General features: G+C 40.5%; 2 protein-coding genes across 4 annotated transcripts in view; one reads left to right on the top strand and one right to left on the bottom strand.

The window, feature by feature from the left end:
• The window catches only part of RASA3 (RAS p21 protein activator 3), a 179604-nt gene that overhangs the window by 21506 nt on the left and 140627 nt on the right, over nt 1-17471 (top strand). The window lies entirely within an intron of this gene.
• CFAP97D2 (CFAP97 domain containing 2) lies at nt 155-12499 on the bottom strand. The gene is given in 6 exon segments (XM_080377666.1): nt 155-2179; nt 2182-2398; nt 4111-4186; nt 4188-4318; nt 6665-6745; nt 9958-12499. Coding segments are annotated over 6 exon segments (894 nt in total). The 5' UTR covers nt 10051-12499; the 3' UTR covers nt 155-1883.

Genomic DNA, 17471 nt, shown 5'->3' with positions numbered 1-17471 from the left:
TTCTCTTTTTCTGATTTGTTTAGACTTTTTTTTTTAAAAAAAATTATTTTAAATTAAGTTCTTCCTGCCAGAAAAGAGAAATCAGTATAAATATATGTAAAATAAAGAGCATGTCACTGCCCTGATTTGCTAACCTTCTATGATTTATTTTCAGGATTACTCCCTTGGCACCAAAGCTCGGTTAGCAAAGAAAGGTGACAAGTACTTGCTGGTGATACTACTGGTGTCCCCTTCCAGAGAAAAGGAAGGGAATTCTCCCGTCCTTTAATTCATTAGAACTGCCTGAACCACCAAAATCAGAACAATTTCCATTGGTCAGGCCAGTGGGTAGTCTGGTTCAGATAAATTGTTTCTTCATAACATGCCTGTGACCATTTAAAAAAAAAAAAACAAACTACAACAGAAGGAAAGAAGAATGCTTGATGGGAAGCATGACTTATCATTTATTAAAGGTTGACTGTGGACTCGTGTCAGGTGAACTATAAAAGCATTGAGGGATCACCCGGCAGCACAAATTATTGCACATCTTGGCAAAGACTTTCACCAATACTATTTTCAGCTCTCACTTCACTGGATTTCCTCTGTTCACCTGAAGAAGTGTGTGGGAGGTACTGCATCAGGTTTGCTCATTTGTCTTTTAAATGTCCTTCAAAATGGCTCAAACATTTCTGAAATGGAGACTGGAAAAAAGGTGTTTTCAAGTTCTAGTACCTATTAATTACAAAGCACAGATTTCACAGTTGATGTAGGGAAGGTTGCAGGATATGTTTACTTTGCCATAATTTTGGTACTTTCTGACTATGAGGCACCTGGCTTTACAACCGTACTATTTTTAATATAATACTTTGGTTTGTAATGATACCTCCACAGCAATTAAAGCTGCCTAATATTTTCTGTTGTAGAAGCCTCTCTTTTAGTTGCATGTTTCTTTCTCAGGTCTTAACAGTTTGAGCTTTCTGTACTTGATTTCTGCCTCAGACTGAACAGTTTTGGGAAGTTTTACTAAAAATGATATAGCTATATTCAAGAATTGTCTTCAGACAGAAGTTGGAGAGAAGTTGTTTTGTAGCGCCACAATTTTTATTGCTTTTTCTTTTGAACGTTTTGTCTTTCCTGAGCAAATCCACTAGAATTAGGACTGGGACCAAAGATTTGGCAAAAGGATAGTCCTGGGGTAAAAGAAATACCATTTACTGTCCTCCAAAGACTCAGGAAGATTTGGATGAACTACACCTTTGAAAATCTTTTCATATAATTCAAAAAGATTTTAGTGGCCTCAGGCTAGAGGTGATGGGTAAGGTAGTGAATATAGCAAATACATATATATTCAATATAAGCCACAACCATATATATTGAATGAGACTCGCATGACAGAGGACATACCTCCCAAATTGAGACACATGACCGTGGAGGCCCAACAGTCTAAACAGTACCCAACAGGGGTAAAGGCAGAGCTGATGTCAGCTCCCTGCCTGGTGAGCAGTGCTGCAGCTACCCTCTGGTTTGTTTGGGAGGAAAGTTGGGATTTTGTGAGTTAGCAGACTCAAAGCCGGGAAGTTTGGACATGGAAAGCTTAGACAGTCTATTTCCTTTCTTTTCTATTTTTTTCTTATATAGCCGTTCTGTGGTTGTTTTCTTTACGTTACTATTGAAAATAAGAAGCTGGTTACTTTGCACAGAATGGCCAGTGTAGGTTTTGGAGCCCTCAATGCATATGCCCATTTAGTCACTTTCAATGTTGCTGCACTTTGGCTCTTTCTCTCAAGGAACCCATAAGCCATTGCTTCTTTTTTTAAAAAAAATATTTTTAGATTTATTTCTGAAAGTGCCATCTCTCCATGCTGGACAGTCTGATTGTAGAAACTACAGCACTTACAAATCACCTAATAAAATCTGAAGAGCCCTCTGGGATTCATTTGATCAGAGTGACTGTATAAATGAAGGGCTGTTAATTGTGCGGCTGGTTGCCACATGCAGTTAATCCCAGAGCGCAAAAGTGCAGTGAAATGTGCTCTATGAGCAGTTCCGATCCAGAAATAACCGGGAAGGAAAGAACAGAAGCTCAGGGCTACCTTTCTGCTCTGTGATTTACACCGCCCACAAGGATATCTCGCAATGTTGGCCATGTATTTTTCAGCTCGTTGCCAATCCTCATGCCATCGCTGAACTTGATACTGAGCTGGGACTTTGTAATTCTATCCAGAATGGCATGGTTCTCCTGGTTCACTCTCCACAGCTCCTGCTTTCCTTTTTCTCCATTTAAACTAGAGGGGAAAACCATATAAGCAGAATCAAACTTCTTCACGCTTGTTCCTGTTCCCATGCCTGGGAACCCAGAATGTGAAGTATCTGTCAATCTTGTGTCAGAGGAAAATTTGCCTAAGTTTTTATAACTGTCCTACAGGGGCCTGCTCTTCCTTCATCTGCATTAACTGACCCTTGCAACTCAATCTTTTTGCCCTTCTTAAGAGGATAGTCTTTGTTCAGTATCTTCCAAACACAGCCCTGCCTATATGGAGGTTTGGTGCATTTTACAAGAGGAAAAATGTTAGTTTTATCTTGGATTAAGGCCAACCCTCCGGTCTTGGAATTGCTGTAGTGTGGTACTGTAGGTAAGGCCATGGCCAGTGTCTGAGATTCTTAATGCTCAATTTCAGTTACTTTGGTTTACATGTTTATTTTGTGTACAAGCCTGATGTACTGAGTTGGGAAGCATGAAGACAACAGAGATAAGTATACTGCCTTGGAAACTTTCTGTGTTTTCTTAGACTGTAATTTCCCAGGCAGCTGAGCTCATCTTGTAACAGTCTCCTGACACTGAAAAATGGGAAGGACTTGCTCTTTTCCTTCCGCTGCTCAACTCCCCACTGCTCCCAGCTGTGTGGTCTTCTCCACCCCTTGCAACAACCCTGGAACGCATCACTTTGCAGAAAGTAGCAGAAAAAACTATCCAGGTTTGGGGTTTTTTGGGGGTTAGTTTGCTGCTGATGTCTTAAGTTTAATTAGCTAATGGAGAGGTTTGATGAAAACCAGAGTTGATCCAAAAAAACCAACGTGGGTTTGCCACTTGAATTAGGAAGGGAGAGAGGTAACGAAAAGGGGAAGGATGCTCTACTCTTTTCGTATCTTGTGGAATCACACCTTCAGCAGCAAAGTTAACTAATGTTTGTTGATGCCTGCACTGATCTGGGTATTATTCACTAGTGACAAGCCATAAGTGCTGTGATGTGGATTTGCATGATGTGGACATGACCAATTTTGTTTCAGGTAATTTCTATCTTCCCAAGGAACTATGCCAATGTCAGGATACTTATGACAGTGATGTGTAGTGAGTTCTACCTATGTCACTTGCACCTGAGCTGCGTATTGCTGTCTGGAGACACTTTAGGGCCTGATGAGTAGTCAGTCTGGATTGAAGTAGTCTGTCTGTAAATGAATCACAAGAGGTAACAACCACCACCTGGGTTATACAAACCACCCTCGTAATTTCAAAAGCCTGTCCCTGTTTTTGACTGGTTTTCCATGCCCTATTCAGGGTGCAAATTTCTTCCTGAATCAAAAATATGTAAGGTGGTTCTCTCTAGTGATAAATCTAGTGATAAATCCTCAAGGCATATTTTGCTTGGTCTCCTTGGAGCAGTAAATTATATTTTCACTTCTGCCTTTTTCCTGCTCCACTTTTCTTTTTCATTTTAATTCTATTTTTTGCTCTGTTTTTATTTCATCTCTAAGCTTTGGATCTCCCTCTTTCCGGTAGTGTCTGTAGGAACAACTGGCAAAGTCAGCAGCAATGACTCACTTAGCAGGAACAACAGCTTTGCTGAGACATAATAGGTTTGCTTCATTTATTTCCTTAAAGTAGGGCAATGTTCTCCCTCTCTCTCTTTTTTCATTCCCTCAGTTATTAAATTGGAAAACTAATTTAAAGCCATTTTCTCTCCAACAGAGGGTAGAAGGAAAATGACCTGGCATTGGATTTTGTGTGACAGGGCAAGCAAATGGGTTTCTGAAGTGTTGATTGTACCTTAGGCTGCCTTTTAAAATACATGTCCTCACAGGGCAGTTTATCCTTAGCTATGTTTGTCACTGCGAAGGTAATGTGATAACTACATAGAAATAGTACTGCTGATGACTTTTGGCCTCATAGTCATTTTTGTTGTCGATTCGTCCCTTTGTTCTTATAATAATCCAGCAGTAAATGGTTGTCTCTTTCAATGACGGAAAGTCGGTCTTCCTCCATCTTTGCATATATAAATGCTTCTGTTTTTACAAGACCATAGCAAGCAGCAGTGATGTACCATGGATACCTAAAGGGTGTTCAAAATTACTACCCCATTCTCTAGACAGTGTGACAGACACTGATCAGGTAAAGCTCTGTGCTAGTATTGAGAGAACTCCTTGTTTCTCCATTTTAATGGTTACACAGGGAGAGAAAGCTCTTTGCAGTGCTGTGAATTTGACCCTGAAACACTTTCCTGCAGCCACAGCAGTAGCCTGGGTGATTAGCAAATGCATTTCATCAGTGTAAATAGAATTTCTATAAATATTTGTCAACGTATTTTCCAGTATCATCATTATCATTTGTGTCTCTAGCAGCCTTCACAGATTCTCATCAAAACCTAGGCTTGTGATGGACAGTGTGCAACACATGATGGGACTTGTCTAGACCCCTCTGAAGTCAATGGGAGTCTTTCCATTATCTTCACTGGGCTTTGTATCAAGTGGTAGTTTTTCCATTGACTTCAGTGAAATTTGGATTAGGTCCAGTTGCAGGCCATTTTTGTCCTGGAAGGGGTTGCAGGCTAGTGTAAGAAGAGAAGCAACAACTGGGTGCAACAAACAAATGGAGAGAGATGTATGAGCCAGTACAAGCCAGTTCTGTTCATCGTTAGCATGATTTTTATTTTTAAATGGAAGATATTAATAATCTCAATCTCTGAAGTTAACTGTGTCAAAAATGTGATGAAAATTCAGAGTCCAATGGAGGAGAGAGAATCCCTTTGGATATACTGGGGCATTGTCTAATTTGTAAAAAATGTTACCATATTGTTTTTTGAAGAACATAAATTCATGCTAAAAATATGTTTGTGGGGATTGGGAAGGAATGGGGAGAGGTGAAGAGAAAAACTTATTTTCAAGGTTATCTGAGTCCCAGTAATTCCTTCTCCAGCAGGGCTGAGTTGCAGGTAACCAGAGAAAGGGTGGATGGAGGAAAGCACGGAAAGCACGCTTTTCATAGCTGGACTTCAACATCTTGTTCTCAAAAGCCTCTCAGAACAGAATCACTGAATAAATAGTCTTGTTGTGAGCATACTATCTTACTCTTCCCCATTCTCCCCCTTTTTTCCCATATTTTATTCTAAGCACTCCAAAGACATTACAAGTCCTGTATAAAACAAATAGGAAATCCTGCTCTGATAGTTTTGAGTGGCTAAAGCTAGAGTAGCGGGTTTCTCTAAGGAATCTAGTGCATCTGCCTTGTTTGCTGGGGTTTATAACCAAAGCAGATCAGATGCGGGTCACACTAGTATAAAGGCACCTAAAACTGGTGCATTATAATGATCACATCAGGCTTTGAATAACCCTGAGAAGAATGATTGTAAAGAAGAGCTGGTTATTAGAAGATTGCAATATTAGAGGGTTGGGTTTTTTCTTTCTGTAGCAGTTTGGAAAGGAGGAGGATGAGAAAGAGACTAGGACTGCAGTCTCACTTCCAGGTATTGGAACCTGTACTGTAGTTCAAGAGGACATCCCTAAGAGTATGAGTTCCTGTTGGTGTTTTTTTCGTTAACCTCTGTTGGGTGGGGGAGGGGGGGTTATGCAATATTTCATTTTCAAAAGAACTTTATCAGTGTTATATTTACTGTATATTACTGTAATAGGAGAAAATTAACAACAGTGATTGAATCCAAGTCCTAATTTTATGCATGGAGACAAATGAATTGTTTTGCTAGTGAAATTATTTTAAGGTGTCTGGGGATTATTATGTTGCACAGTGAGATGATAAACAGTTTTAAGGAAATCGATCCTGAAGTCCTTACATGGACTATGGCCCCATTGCCTAAGGGGCGCTGTGTTGGAAATTAAGCCTTTGACAGGGTTTAGCTGCATGTATTTTCTGCTGTGCTCACAGATGGGTTTTTTTAATCGTTGTTGTTTCCTTTTAGTGAGCAGAGTTAATTAGGTAACAATTTTTTTTCCACTCTCATCTTTTAATAAAAATTTGCCTCTTGGGAGCTGTAAGATTTTGAAGGATAACTGCCAGTCAAGGCTACCCATTGTTATTTCTTGTGCTTTGAATATGTTAACATCCTATTATTCAGTTCATTGCTCTGTGTGTATTTTGATGATTGTGCTATTCTTGTTATTTGCAAGGTTTTTTTCATGGCTGTGCAGAAGTACCTTTTAGGAGGCTATCTGAACACTTTAGCACTTGTATCTGAAACGTTCTGATTTCATCAATAATCATAAAGATAAAATAAGTTATTTAATGCTGCTGGGAGTGTGCTATTCATGGATCCTGACAGTCCTGTTGCAAAAATCACTGCACCAAGGAAAAAGAAAAGCCCTGAAACTGTGACCATCTGGTAGTCTCTTTGTTTTCTTTGAGAGGAAATGTGAAGCTAAGCGTGGTAGTGCTCAGTGAAATTAGCCAATACTATACCTTCAGCTTCCCCAACTTCAGATGAAGGTGGCTGTATATTGCAGGGGCACTTGTGTCCACTAATGGTTTTGCTGCCTGCATCTGCAACAGAATTTAAATGTTTATCCATTTTTGTTGGAAATACCCTTGCATATCATTACGGGAAATCTTTTAATTCTCATGTTCTGTTTTATTAGCCAGCAGTAACACTATTAAACATATGATTCACTGTATCAGCAAAGCCAGACTTGCCCAGAATAGTGGGAAATGAAAATATTAAAGGCAGTTGTTCTAAAGTCTGCTGGTGATGCAAAGTGCTCTTTATGTTAGGGAAATGTAAAAATACATACAGTCCAGATACTGTGGTGTTGATGTTATGATACGGGAAAGGCTGTCTAAGAGAAGGCATGCAGTTTTTAGTAGGCATCCAGCAGAAATAAAAAGGCCAGTGTAAGAAAGCCCTAGGTACTCCTAAACTGTGCTAGGTCTTCCAAAGGGATGCACATTTAGGACGCTGCCAGTAAGAAGTAAGAATGCTGGAAAAGGACTTCCTGTGTTGAACATATTCCCAGGCCTCTTCTTATTAGCACTTTAGAGCAGTGAGAGAGACTGGATCAGTTTAAACGATACCATGACTTTTGTCATGAAGTACCTGTGATAAACATTCTCCCTCTGTCATACCTCATACTTGACCTGTTCCATCTCAGGCAGACTCAGGCTATTTGGAACCCTTTTTCAGTGATACAGAAAGAAGAAAGAAATACTTGCTATTAAAAAAACTAAGAGGCTGCCAAGTACCATCAGCAGGCACAGCACCAATGCAAACCCCTCACAGCAGGACATGACCAAAGCACTTTCTGAGCGCAGCAGCAGTTTTCCATGTCTCTTTTTGCAGCAGCTTTGTGATGAGCCAAGGGAGGACCAGGCTGGAATCCCTGATGGCAGACCTGTCAGACATACTACCACAACAGGTTCCTTGCTTTTATAACAGGTTGAATAATTTACAGCATTGACTGGGACAATGTTTAGCAGTTTCTAGCTTTGTCTGAAATTCACTTGAACTGCTTGGCTTCTTGTGAAAACATTCAGCTGCTTTTTTGTGGCAGTTGTCTCTGAGGAGGTGGAATCCCAGAAGGGGCTAACTGCTCTCAAATCCAGCTGATTTCAGGGGGAGGTGAGAGTGCTCATCTTAATCCTTTCTAGATCCCATCACGTTAAATAGCTGATTTTACTGGACAGCATAACTAAACTTGGTAAATCTCTGAGGGTTTTGGTGGTTTTGGCTTCTGTTGCTGCTATCTCCTCTGATTCTTTGAGTGCTTTAAATTATCATGCTATCAAGTTATTTTAAAAATAATTTCAAGACACGCAATTTGTAAAAGATGGTTGTTACTGTATCAATAGAAATCACCAGTGTGAAGAATAAAATGTGATATTTATGAAAACTCTGATTTTAATTTTTAGATATGCAAGCTGTTTCAAACCTAAAACAACAAAAAGTGGGTTTAGAAACAAAATATCTTCTGTGGAATTCCTATCAATATAATTGCATTTTCTGGAGAGTGTTATAATTAATTTCTGTCTTGTCCTTATATGCATAACTGTAAAAGGTAAAATCTGATAATTTTTAAGCCCACCCTAATCTCTGTCATGGCACTTTCCAGATTCGTGGTGGTTTTACAGCTATTTTATATTTAATTCTATGCAGAGTGTTGCAGAGAGGAGATGTAATGTTTTTTTTCCCTTGTTCCTTTCTTCCAAAATTATTCAGACTGGAAGCATTTGCTCTTGTATACATAAAAACATGCTGGCATTTTTTTCACCTTTGCATCATGGAGAAAATTATACCTTGTTCCTAAATTTTGACATTTTTTAGTGGTCTTCTTCAAGAAGCATGCCTTCTTTTTTCTTTCTTCTTCTTCTTTTTTTTTTTTAATATTACATTTTTCCCTTCCTTGCTCCCTGTTTTCATCCTTTTATCCTTTTTCTCTTGCTCTGGTTAATTTTTTTGTGAGCTCCTTCAACGCAAAGCCTGCATATCACCAAGCAGAGACCCTCACACTTTCTCAGAGTGATGCCTGTCTCTCTTGGCAGAGTAAAAGTCTGTGCTACAGGGGGCTGTGTTATTCACGACAAACCTACCAAATTGCCCTTCTGCCTTCAGGTGCCTCAACCCGCAGGTACCACAGCTCTGGGAGTTGTTCACCACAGCAAGCCTGAATTCATGTCAGCAGAAGGCATGGTGAAATTTCTGGCCAACTAGCGTGGGAATTTAGGAGTGTGTCAGCATGACAACACAGGGACACTTGAAAAGACTGTCCTTTGGCCGTTGGAGACCTTGTTAGTCACTACTTGATCTGGGTGTGAACCCTGCAACAAGGAACAAAATTCTGTACCTTCTAAGCCATCCTTTGCCCAACATGATAGTTACTCTTTCTCTTTGCTTGCACTCAGAAATTAACATTTGTGTTTAATCCAAGAGCAGTTGAGTTGTGGGAAATATTTTCTTCTCTATAAATACATCTCTTTATTATATATTGTGATGATATCTAACCTCTGTTCTTGGCCTCTGAATGCCTTAGCGTGTATATGAAGTGCTCTGTACATTGAACAAAGGAGAGTTCTGTAAGCACAGTGGATGCTGACAGTATTTCAGCTATGCTAATGTCAGTTCCCTGCTTTAAAAGAGCCGCTGTTTAAACAGCCATGCTTATATACAATAGTAAGCCTCTCGAGGTTAATTCACACAGAAGGAAATCTATTTATTTATTTCCATATTGTCAATTTGATTAGAAAAATATGGCAAATTCAATTCTTTACCTCATCTTTAACTTTTTTCCACCTGCAAGTCAAATTATGGGAACAATGGAAGGAAGGAAGGAAGGAAGCTATTTTTATACAGTTGATGAAACAGACCCAGTCTGCAAATAATGAAGAACTATTTCTTCATATTAAAGCTAATTACATTGTGATACAATCTTCCTAAGGTAGCAATACAGTTGAATCATCTCTGATGGTATTCACTACTTACAGATTTTCAAGAGAGAGTAGCCCTGCATTATTAATGATTTGGAGCAGATGACTGACCAAATCTTTTTCACTTCTCAATTTGGTGAACATCATTATGATAACTCTAAATGGACACAAAAGCTGTACCCATAGCTGCTAGATATTCTTAAAACGTGTCTCTTGTACCTTATTGCTGATCCGTAGTTTTCACAACAGGATTAAGAATCAGTAGAGAGATGCTGTAGCCTTTTTGGGTAAGATTCGTTCATGAAGGTCTCTGCTCTTTATCAAACAGTTGTACCTACCCTTTTCTTGTGTTCTTCATATTTTGCTTTGTCCCATTTTAGCTGAAGATATTTGTTGCCACATGGTAAAACTGACTGGTAGGCTCGATACATCTTGCATAAAGTATCTCTGAATCTGCGCTTTTAAAAGAAAAAAAAGAAAAGTATGAATAATACCAGTCTGAGCCTTTCCTAAAGCAAAGCCCTGGAGACTTGTGGTATGTTTGTAGCCGGTCACGTGGGGGTTGCCATGGCATCACTGCTCAGAAAAAGAATGAATAGCTGGTGATAGCATTTCAAACAATACATTTAACAAACAGCAAACAAGAACTGAATGTTATAGCAAAGCATTCCAGAAGGTATTTTATTAATGTATAAAATAGATGACCAATTATACTTCACTAGCCAAACCTACCTCCTGCTAGTGAAGGAAAGACAGTGGTGTAAGCTATTAATAATGCTTTGCACACTACTGTAAATATGCAAAGGACTGTATAATGCCCTATATTTGCTGAGCCTTGAATTGAACAACACGCCTCAGTAATGCTCCAAGCAAACCCACAGTGGGAGGTGTCATCTTTTGCTCTGCAATAACTTGTTTAAAATGTTGGGGTTTTTTTCTTTGGTAAGTATGCACCAAAAGCCACAGCAAATGTGTTCATAGTGAAATAGTTTTGGTTTTTAATAGCCTTTTCACCTTTATTTGCATGCCATCTGATTGCTAATGAATTACGGAAAGCTCAAACAGGCTTCCAAAAGCCAGTTATTTCCCGAGTTGACCACTGGTTCTAATGCAGGGCCACCTTAGCTTTAGTTCTTTGTAGGCAGTGTTTGGCAGGGAGAAGAATGGGCAAAGACGTTTTCTCAGGCCCACCCAAAAATACAAAAGGTGCTTCTGCTCATTCAAATTCAGCTTGCTCTCTTCCAAAGCTGGGCTTGAGCTAACACACTTCATTTGATGTTTCTGTCCTCATGGTTTGGACCACTGTGAAGCTGGGTCCAGCAGACTGCTGAAGCACTGCTTTTGGCTCATGCATTTTCTTGATAAGGCCTGTAGTTCCTAAGGCAGGATAATGCACATTATATAAAAGCACTGGGAAAGTAAGGAGGGAACCTATGGCTCAAAGTATCAAAATTCACTAACCAGAATAGGTCTATACAAGGATGAGCCAGGGGATATTCCATTTTAGCACAAGGTTCTTCATGCAGGTGGTTCTTACACAGCATCTCGTGTGGGTGCAAGGGAATAGCAACACATCTGTTGCGCAACTACCTAACACAGAATCAGGGCCAGTGCTTTCCTGAATTTGTCTCTTGATTAACTTTTGCATTTCAGTGGTGAAGTAGGGTTGGATAGGGCATTTGTGATTTTTATTATAGCTGGTGTGAAATGGTGCTTAAACAACAGAAGCAGACAAAATTAAAACTGTGATACATACTAATTTTGAGCTGTAAAGCAGATGCTCTTTATTTTCATAGAAATGATGGATGGAGTTGAAAAGTGGGTTTTTTCAGCTGCTTTGGTTCTTATTATTTTCCTGTTAATGTAACAGGAAGATGTGGAGAATATCAGTAAAACCAACAGAGAGTACAGAGTTGAAATGCATTTCTTCAAACATATATAAAATCTAAGTGTGCACATAATACAATTATATTTTGCTCTTGAACAAATAGAAATGCTTAGGCATTTTCTTGGCAGGGCCTTGGTCTTTTAAATGCTACATATATAATGATCTGTTATGGACAGATCTGAAGGGCACCATTATCAATCTTTTCACTGATTTTGATGAAGCCCTTAAAATACAAGGAAAACTTAGCCTCTTACATTGACGGAAACATGGCCCAGTAAGAAATTGGATTCACCTGGAATAGTTTCCTAGCTGATTCTGAATTAAAGTTTGTGACAGAAGGGAAGTGGCTTTAATTTCCTCTGTGGTTACCTACTCTCTCTCTGCCCTCAGAAACTGTGGACTATATATGTGTTCACTCTAAACTGGGTTTTGTGTGGGTTTTTGTTGTTGCTGGGTTTTGTTTGGGGTAAGGAAAGCAAAACTCAACAGTTTCAAAATTGGCTGTCTTCATGTTGAGCTACCTAAGATCCAGCAGGTCCTTTCTGTCAGAAGACAGTGCTGGAAGGCAGGTCAGGTAGGAAGAGGTCCTAACACATTTTCTAATTTCACAATCTAAACTTAAGGCTACAGCAGGGGATTCTTTAAAGTGGCATTTTACTGCTTAGTCAAAGCAGCCTCGTGAAGTATCTGTAACAAACCAGAGGACTGGACCTACCATGTCTACAGCATAAAGCAGATATTTATGAAACTTTTATTCTGTATACAATTTTATGAAGTGACAGCCATGGGAATTTCTGTGTTATGTGCAGAAAGACTTGCATGTAATTTCTTAATAGCAAAAGGTACTTGCTGAAGAACAGGTGAGAAATAAGTAGATAAGAAATGTAAGATTTTTGCAAAAAATGTGTTTTCCACTATATATCAAGAGATGTATACATTCAGTTTTCACACAAAGCAGAGAGAACTGTGTTTTCTGCAGCATAAAAAGTGTGGATGTCTTGGAGTGTACTGAGTTGCTTTTCTGAGATCTCAGCCCCCTGTGGCTCCATAGGTTTCTGGATTTGTGTTTTAGTCTCCTTTTTGTTTTGGTCTGATTTTTAAGCAAACTTGTTCATATAATGTATAGGGCTGTAAGGTCTGCAGGTGGTATTGCTGCTAGGAATTTGAACCTTGAGTTACTTCCCCCCCTTGAACTATGTTGCAAGGCTAGGGAGTTGCTGCCCTTTCCTCTCCCACTGTCTTTGCCAGAAGAACTTGGGCTGGCTCAGGAGCTGCCAGCTACAGCAGCTGCTTATGCTTATGGCCCAGTTATGGAATAAGTTAAAGATGCTTCTTCTCCCGCTGCACACCCAGTATAGAACATATTTTTGGAGGTATTGTTGCTCCCCAGGACCAGAATTTCCTTTTCCACTGTTTGCTTTTGCTGTGAACTTTGTGTATGTAGTAGGAAAATGTAAAAGGCTGAGTGTACATTTTGTGAAGCTTTAAAGGTTTTCTGTATGTGTGAAGAGGAAAGTAAATCCTGGATTTTTGTTGACAGCTTTCCTGGTTATTTTAAAGTTATGGCAATTTCTCACTTTATTCTATGAAGTGTTTGACCAACTTTGAGCGCATGCACAGACTGAACTGCAAGGTTGCAGTCACTTGTGGGTGTGTTAAAGGATTGTGGCCGGTCTTCCTTCATTCATTGCCTGTCCCTGGATAGGCATTTGGAGATGCTGAGAGAAGCCAATTTTTGTGTGTGTGTGTGTCAGTTCAGTATGTTACATGATAGGATCCAATGCTGTGACTTTGACCGTGCAAGCACACACCCTTATCATATAACTCACAAGCAAGCCACCTGACTGAGTAGCTGAAGAGTCCATCTGTAGTCAGGGGGATAAAAAAAGCAACTAGAAAACCTGCTGGGGTGAGTGGGTCCCACTGTGTCTGTGCACACAGCATACCTAGCCACTTCCATGTAAGGGCTGCCTGGAGTCATGCAGAGTGTGTCTTCGTGCATACGTGTGCAGCAGAGCAAACACTTCCCAGTGTGGCACAAGTGTTTGCTGCGCCGCGTGGTGCAAAGGGAGGAGGACGTGAGGGCTATGGCTCCCACTGCAATACAAAAGCAGATTTACCAGATGCTTCCTTTAGACTTGACCCCTTCTGGAAGCTTTAAGCAGGAATTAATTTTTGGCTGGGAAAAAAAAAGGTTGTTTCCCACTTATTGTCTGAGAAATTGAGACAAGGGAAAGGGGGTGGGAAGAGAGGAAGAGGAAGGGAAAAACATTGCCATAATTATATGGAGGGTTATTTATCTATCCATATGTTTATATCTACAAACACAATTTTAAATCTGGACAATGTTTGGTAAGATCCAGGATTTCCTTGATCTACAGCAAAAATGCCAAGTAGACTAGTGCTGATAACTAATTTTCCTCAGTGGCTTTAACATGGGAGGAGGGCACAAAGGGAGAGGAAAGGACTACTGGATGATTGACTGTGCTTCTGCACCGAGGTTGGTTTGCTTGTGCAGTAGTCCTTAGCGTTCTGAGGAAAGCTGGTCTTGGCAGCGTGGGTGCTGTGGTGTCTGTACGCAGTGATAAAGCCAGGGTCATCTCCCCGACCTTTGCCTGAGGAGAGAAGCACTTTCTGGGTAGCCCCGGAAGACCCTGGAGAAGGTAACTGGGCACAGACTGTTGCTGCTGGAAAGCTGGTCTGTAGCCATAGGCCAGCGTGTCCTGTCCTGGGACAGAGGGCTAGGTGATTTGGCCCAGGAGGCCCATCCACTCCAAGGCAAGCATCTGCATTCAGCCATGTGTCCCCCTGGGTACAAATGTCACTGCAGCAATGGCTGCAGCAGAGAGATGGTAAGATTTCTGTTGCGCGCAGGCTGCGAGTGTTGCTGATTCTTTGGCAGGTTTTTAATTTACCAGTCTTTTCTTTGCACCAAGCCCTTGTCTGGCTTTACAAGAGCAAACATCAGTCTACTTGTCAGCACAAGGCATAGCTGAATTTGCAGCTGGAAGGATGGCAACTTGCCAGTCCAGGAAAGACCTAAGTTGGAAGAGAGGTGGTAGTCTCTATGGCACAGAGAAAACCTGGCCTGAAGCATAGCAACCTCCTAAGAACAGAAAAGGCAAATGCTAACAGAAACATCATTTTGTGTGTTTGTAGGTGGGTGCATGGTGGTGCACACGTGTTATGGGAATGGGCTGTGCTTAGTATTCCCTGTGTGGCTGCTGTACAGTGCAGTAGGATGTATGTGCCTCTGCCCAGTGGTGCACACCTTGAGCAGGCCTGGCCCTTCCACTCTGCAGGAGGCATGTGATAGCAGATGCCAATGTTAATTCTTCTTAACGTGTTGCTCAGCATTTCAGATTTATTATATTGCTTTCAGGGCTTATATTACTGCTTACTGCTATAAACATCTGATTGCTTTATAATGACTAAAAAAATTTAGTGGAGAAAAAAAGGAATTAGTTATAATTTTATTAGGTCTTGGATGTGTATTCTCCTTTTCTTTCTCTACTCCATCCCACGGACCTGGTTAACCTTCAAAAATCACTTGTATTCCCATCTTCATTTTTTATTTTCCTTCTTTGACCTCAGAAATAATTGAAAGGTACCCAGAGAAAGGCACTGTTTCCCTGAATGCAAGCACTATCTAAATGTGAACCCTACGCTGTTCTAAACCTGTTGGGCACACAGAAGCTGGCTGCTTAAGGGCCTGGACATGACTTTGGGGTTAAAAAAAAAAAAAAAGAAGGGTCTGAAACTCTAATCCTGTTGTACCTGTCCCTCTCTCCCCACTGGCTTGGGGAGACCTGCCAACTGCAAAATTAGGCCAATATAATTAGTTCCATCATTGGCTAGTCAGATGCAACAAGCTAGCACACTGGCCAAGAAGTGCTAGTCTTACCTATGCGTCCTGCTAATATTCAGCCCGTTCCACACAAGTGAGAGAGGCAAGCGAGTCTTGCAGTGCTGCCTTCAGATTTACCCTCTGGCTTACTTGGATTTCTTTGGTTTGCTGGCACAGAGGCAGCAAGTTACAAGGTTCTGGCGCTCTGAGGAATACTTCATCCAAACACTCTTGCTTCGTTTTGGTCTTGTTTTGTTTTTTTTTTTGTTGTTGTTTTTGGTAGGGTTTTTTTGGAGTGGGAGCAGCAGATGTCTTGGACAGGCAGGTTTTGTTCTTCTTGGGGGTTTTATGGGCCACCATAAAGCCAGATTGGTCAATCTCTTTAAATGAGGCTCAAAGACAATGCTAGACTGTATGGGGTAGGGGAAGAAACTCTTTGTGAGGATGGTGCAGGGGGACTTGCAGTTGTGCCATTTCCAGCAGAGTGGCAAGAGTGCTATGCCATCTTGAGACGGGATTAGCTGGGTGCATTAGTTTTAGATTATATATCTTGCCTTCTGGTCAGACGCAAGCAGATAACCTTATTCTCAATAGTAAATTAAATTTGTTTGTTTGTTTAAACCATGTCATGTTATGGCTTCTCTGTGAATGCACATAAATACCTCCATGTGCAAATTACACTTTCCCAGTGGGTGCAAGAGGAATAAGATCCTGGGTACAAGGAGCATATTTTGCTCTTTGAGATTTCTTGTTGTTTGATGAGTGACCGACCTTCCATCTGTGGAACTTAGTTGAGATATCACAGCTATTTCCAGCAGGTGGCAGATGATAATCACACTAGTAACCAAATCGAGGTACAAATGATGTGTTTACCAGACTGTTAATTCAGATATTGATTTAAATATACACATTATATAGTGGCTATAAATGTGTTTCCAACAGCAATAAAATAAGATTGTGTAATTGGAGCTGATTAGTAGTTACCCATGATAATATGCAATTAAATACTTGGGAATCAATTGTGGTATGATTTTTTTAAATTCAGCTTTGATTTTTTTATCTCCCAGATCAGAGAAATTGCTTCTATTCCAAAAACCTCCAAATAACCATCTGGATAATTGTGTTTCATGGTGTAAGATTATCTTTGCTCATGTACTGTGATGGGAGACATCTCCTCCATGCAGTCATGCCTGGATAATTAGCCGATGCTTTAAAGAAATACATGCTAAAAATATAGTGCCAAATTGTGCCACATTGCCTTATCTACGTAGCATCTCACCAGCAGAGCTGCTCTGCCTGGTGCTACTGACAGAGGGAGGTTTTTTTTCAGATTAGCAGTCTCTAATGAAGACCAGAATTTGCTCCTTTTGCTCTCGTTAATAGTTACTCACACATATGAGTAATCCCAGTGGGTTCAATGGGAGCTATTCACCACACAGAGAGAGGGTGGCATTTGCAAGCTGACCTGCCAGCATTGGCTTCAATGGGATTTTTGAGCAAATGGAAGACTGCAGGATCTGACCCATAGTAAACGCGTGATTAAATGGAAAAGTCTATGCAAGGTTTACAGCCGCATGTGGGATAGCTGTGTCACTCACAGCACTGGTTGTGGATGAATTATGCAAAACTTCCCAAAGTCAGTGTAAACTTTATAGCATCTGGCATGTATATCTTGCTTATAGCATAAAACTGGGACGTATCTTGGAGGCAGAGAAGTGTTTGTTTTATGGGTGGTTTTGGGTAGATGTCGGTAGTATAATCCCAGCAGCTTCCCTCTGGGGGCCTATGAAATCCCCTGGGGTGGGTATGAGGGAGGAGGTGGGGTAAGAGCTCTCCTTGCAGTCCCCTCAGAAGAGATACTATTGGTGCTGCTAAATTGAGGGGGCTTGAAGCTTTGCCTTGGGGTTGGAGACTAAGGATGGAGTCCTGTGCTGTCAAATTAATTCTTGTAAAGAACAGAGAAGACTGCAAATGAGCCGATGACATAAAATGAAAGAAGATATGAAAATTATGATTATGGCTGCCAATATGCAATGACTTATGAAATATGGGTGTTTATATGCCTGCTTGCATAACCACATATTTATTGTAAACAGCAGTACCCAGTATTTTTAAAA

This window comes from Falco punctatus, assembly GCF_963210335.1.
Source record: "Falco punctatus genome assembly, chromosome: 2".
Taxonomy (NCBI): Eukaryota; Metazoa; Chordata; class Aves; order Falconiformes; family Falconidae; genus Falco; species Falco punctatus.
Note: the sequence above shows the minus strand (reverse complement) of the source record. Positions and strands in the feature narration are given on the sequence as shown.